General features: G+C 39.6%; 2 protein-coding genes across 2 annotated transcripts in view; both read right to left on the reverse strand.

Moving 5' to 3' along the window:
* Window positions 1-55: 55 nt before the first annotated feature.
* LOC144963788 (uncharacterized) lies at window positions 56-4,865 on the reverse strand. The gene is made up of 2 exons (XM_078897726.1): window positions 4,325-4,865; window positions 56-558 (listed from the first exon to the last, which is right to left on the reverse strand). Exons 1-2 carry the CDS (start codon window positions 4,860-4,862, stop codon window positions 215-217), a joined length of 882 nt encoding a protein of 293 aa, XP_078753852.1. The 5' UTR covers window positions 4,863-4,865; the 3' UTR covers window positions 56-214.
* A 14-nt stretch (window positions 4,866-4,879) lies between these two features.
* The window catches only part of LOC144964055 (uncharacterized), a 6,083-nt gene continuing 5,962 nt past the window's right edge, over window positions 4,880-5,000 (reverse strand). The window contains exon 3 of the mRNA XM_078897997.1: window positions 4,880-4,954. Coding sequence (XP_078754123.1) covers window positions 4,880-4,954 — 75 coding nt within the window. The remainder of the gene's footprint in view (window positions 4,955-5,000) is intronic.

Here is a 5,000-nt window from a genome sequence, read left to right on the forward strand (position 1 = left end):
AAGTCTTCCTAAAATCCTAGGTTTGAGAGTTTTTACCAAAATGAGGATTGTTTAAATTGATAGGTATCTAAAGGACATGTTTTATGGCCAAATTTATAAGATACGAGTTTTTCCAAAGTACGACAGTTAACTGGTTAACTTTATCATTCAAGTTGCTTCATCTGGTTAAACCCAATTTGTTTTAATTTTGAGATGATTGTCACATGATTAGCTTTTAGGCGCCGAGATCACCGCCGAGAACATCGCCACTTACGTCCGCGTGGACTGCAATGCCGTCAAAAGAAACATCCGTGTCGACACATACTAACGTGTAGTCCCAATTCCAGCCAATGCGGCGTAGAGAGAACGGGTTGGTTGTGAGCACTATTTCGTATATGATAGGCCCGGGTCCGCAGGAATGGTCAGAATAGGAACTGTCGGTTATGTGACTTGTATGCAACGAGAAAGACGCAGAGTCTATGGTGATTATGTGATGGATGTCATGGGCGCTCCTCTCCATGGCATTATCGATGACCATCCGAAGACAATTGCCTGACGATGCGTATAAAGAGATTTTATCTGTAGGGATTAAACCAGGTAAATATTGAATGCGTGCAAAACTTGATATTGTGCAAAAGGGAGATAGTATGCAAAAGATAATGATATTCAAAAGTTGTCACACTGCTTTCCAAAGGGTTGTCATTGTGCAAAAAGTGGTATTGTGCAAACTTAATAATGTGTAAAGGGTTTTCATTGTTCAATGGTTGATATTGTAGAAAGGTTGATATTGTGCAAAAGTTATTTTTGTGGAAATATTGATATGGTGCAATGGTTGATATTGTTTGTAAGAATTGTGTACATCTTGATCTTGTGAAACGGTTGAGTGTGTGCAAAGGTTGATAGTGTGCAAATGATGATATTATGATCAGAAAAAGTTTGTAATGTATTGTGAAAGGTCCTGGCTATTAAAGGTCGGTTGATTCTATATAAAGATTACCATTTTGGTTGGGGTTTATTTTTTTTGTTGACTGAAAGAGGATTCCAAGACCAGAATATTCCATGATAAGTAATTCGTTATTATTTAAGCTGCTTCACTGTTGTTGGTTAATATTTTTACAGTCCACAGCTTCAAGCAACTTGGCTTTCACTTCGAGGGATTTAACTTATTACAGTGCCTTGTCTTTTTCTTGTCAAAAGGTACTCAATGTGTATATCAAGTTGTATATTTTAGACTACACTCAAATCCATTTTGATACATAGTCTCAAGGATAAATTTTGTAAGATCGTCAAACTGTTAGCTGACCTCACCAAATTCCATTGTGAATCATCGTCTCAGAGATTCATATTATTGTAAGATCGTTAAACTGGTAGCTGACCTCCCCAAACCCCAGTTTCGGGATATCGTCTGAATATTTACGAGATAAGATGGTTAAAGTGTTAGCTGGCCTCATTCAAACGCATCGTCGCAAAGACTTATATTGGAAGATCGTCAGAGTGTTGTCAGACTTCATTCAAATCCATTTTGACACGTCGCTAAAGATGTGTATTGTAAGATGTTAGCTGATCTCACTCAAACCAAGTTTGAACACATCGTTCTAAGACTTTGTTACGTTGGCGTTTTTAGAAGCTAAAAGTTTATATTTAATCGAAAGTAAAACATATTGAACTGAGCATTTATATAACGCATTATCATCTAAACGTGTTCAAAACGCATAACAAGGGATCCTCAGCTGATCTACAGACTATCCACATCGAGGGAGTGGGACAATCACTCGAATAAAGCCGTTGAAGATCCGAGAGAAGAACTGCCCTACATAACTCAGCTCCCAAGGAATGAATGGGTAGCACTCAACAGAGAGCAGGAAAAATTCGGGAGAAAGCTAGAAGCATGAAAAAATGTGGGGGGGGGGGGGGGGCTAGCCGATACCAGAGTTGTGTAGTTGAGCAGACGATGGAGCACATCTTTAGAGAATGCTACGACGTGCCCAGTTGCACTGATCATGATCAAAGAGTCTGCAACCCAATGATGTGGAGTGAGTTTAGTGTTGGAGCGACAACCTATGATGATGAGCCAAAAGCAACACTTATCATGTAGGTAGGACGAGACATGTCGGGCGACAGTACCTTTTTTTCCGACGGATGCAACGCTGTTATCGAGAACCGACATATTTAATACCCGAGTTAGATGAGAGAATGTTAGTGAAGATCGTTTTCCTTGGACTCGACTATGAGCCGCTCAGAGCTGAATTGAAATCTGGAGCCTACCAGTCTGAAGGCAAATGTCATACTACTAGACCGAGAAGCCACACAGACAAAGAAAATTAAAGTCATTTACGATTTATTGATATTAATACAGCCGCTCTCTGGAAAAAAACTCGTTTGTAAAATTTTGGTCAGAAATCCCGATCTTCAAATATCGTTCGATTAAATAACCCTTGGCAAAAACTCTAAAACCTGGGACTTTACTAAATTCCCAAGTTTCTTTTTTACAAGATAATGGTCATTTTGATCGAGCTATATTTGAAGAACGGGTTTTCTGACCTGAAATTTAAATATGGATATTGTTTAAGATTTTGGAAGAATAGACATATATAATTTCAAAAGTGGCAAAATCAAAATCTTACTGTCTAGTCAAATCGTTTTGAAATATATTTTTGACTGATGATTCATGTTGACATAACACTGTTGAGAGATGATAAAAGTGAATAAAACCGAATTGATGGTTCGCGCTTTACTAATCAGAATATTCCCTGCCGTTAAGTCTATTTCTTACCTTTGACTATTTAGTTCCAGAGGAATGGCAAACAATTCTTAATCCCTTACATGCTTTTAGAATAAACCAAACGGCTTAATTATTGGTCAGTCTCATTTATTCTGCTCCACAGATGCTATGTAGTTGGTTCGATGTTGGAGTGACAAGCTATGATGGTGATTTAGTGAGCATCTATCACAATATTTTGACACACTAATGAAGGAATTGCATAGCAACATCTGACGATGCTAAGCTGTAGGGCTGATTGTTTCAGGTGATAGGCAAATATTTAAGTTGGCTATGGGTCGTTGGTTTACGTTTATTGGTCGGTGACAGTTGGAAAAAAATACTTTCTAAAAAGTTGAATTAAAAGAGAATCATTGACGTGTTCAATAGGGTATTTTAAAAAAGATATATGATAATTGGATTTAATAGTCTGATGTCACATCGCCCAGCAACGGCGAGCAGCGTGGTTCTAAACAAAGAAAATTGGTACTTTTTATTCTTCATGCTGGCTAGAACTTTCCATATGTCATGTGATCAGATTTATAATGTTTTTCTCCTCTGGATACACTTTTATGCTCGTCGGAGAAATATTTCATAAGGGCGTCCGCCATTGCTCCGATAGTTTAGAGCCAGTTACTAAGTTATTATGCGTCATTATGAGGGAAGTGACGTCATGACTGTTGAAGCCAATTGACGTAATTTTAAAATGGTATAAAAGCCGTATGTTGATTAAACAAACCGGAACTCAACTATAAGATAAGAATAAAAATGCGTCTATGGTAAAACAAGAGGTCACATAGGAAAAATCAATTAGAGTTCTATGGAAGAATAAGAAATATTGTACTAGATCAAGGCCAAAGAGTGCAAACACGAAATAGAAGAGAAACAATAAAAAGAGAAAGAAGAGAGAAAGGAGAAAGAGGAGAAGCGGGAGACGGAGGACGAGGAAGAGGAGGAGGAGGAGGAGCGGGAGGAAAAGGAGGCTAAGGATGAAAAGCAGGAGAAGGAGGAGGCGAGAAAGAGTAGGAATAGGAGGAAAAGATAGAAAAAAAAGTAAATAAATAAAATTCCCTTTATTAATCCCCATGGGGAAATTTGTCTTTAGGGTCTATTCCAAGGGAAGACTGGAATAACCCAGGCGTTAACCGAAGAGCAGCGCCGCAAAGTGAGCTAGGGCGAGGTGACTTGCTCAAGGCCACACAGTGCAGCGGCGGGTGATCGAACTTGGTACCTTTTGGGTACGAAGCAAGGACCGTACCGCTGAGCCACGCTGTCCCATAATAGAATGGGAGGTAGGAGAAGGAAGCAAAGAAGAAGAAGAAGAAGAAGAAGAAGAAGAAGAAGAAGAAGAAGAAAGAGGAGGAGGAGGAGGAGGAGGAGGAGGAGGAGGAGGAGGAGGAGGAGGAGGAGGAGGAGTAGGAGGTGGTAGGGGTGGTGGTGGTGGAGGAGGAAGAGGAGGAAGGGGAGGAGGAGAAGAAAAAAAAAGAGAAATAATATGCTTTACATGTGAGCCTACGCCAGGAGAGACTTACGTAGAAAAATAAAGATTGAAGAAAAAAGAAAAGAATGAAAGAAAAGCAAACTAACCAAGAAGTTCACCGTCTGCAGCCATTCTCAGGTATACCGGTTGGTACATAGCCATGTCTGTGTACCAAGTTGGTCTCACCGTGTCGAGTCCAGGTTTTTCGTTATTCATGTAGCCAGTGTAAAGGTAATTGCCATCTACCTTGAGCACCTTTATTTTGATGGAGGGTCCCTTTCCACTCCATAGGAACTCTACTTTATTCGTTGTATTCAACTCAGGTATAGGGTCAAGTAACGCACTGCATATAAACTGATTACAAAAGACATTCGACGCTGAAGTTGAATACGTCCAAGATCCTATTCCGAATGAGATTCGAATTTTGTGTCCAAACGATAGCTTAGATTTGAAATTCAGAAAATCGTTACCTCCAATGGTGGTAGAGTCATCTGTATAAAATTTTTGATAGCAAAGATCGAGAAACCATTTCTGGTTGGTTTGGACAGAATACGACTGGGGGGTTGTCGATGAAGGAGGATGCGTCAGATCGATAATTACTGTTGTTTTGGCTCCGTCTGCATCAACTATTTGTAATTCGCTCATGAGAGGAAGATTCAATTTCAAAGATTCTCGTTGAGCTTTTTTAAATGCTTCTCCTCTCGATTTAATCGCCACCACACTTGATGGTGTTGCGTCTTTGAAAATAAACCATTTGGCTTGGAAGGCTTCCATTGTCATCCC

The sequence above is a fragment of the Berghia stephanieae genome, chromosome 2 (assembly GCF_034508935.2).
Source record: "Berghia stephanieae isolate SIO BIC M18660-M18661 chromosome 2, UCSD_Bste_1.3, whole genome shotgun sequence".
Taxonomy (NCBI): domain Eukaryota; kingdom Metazoa; phylum Mollusca; class Gastropoda; order Nudibranchia; family Aeolidiidae; genus Berghia; species Berghia stephanieae.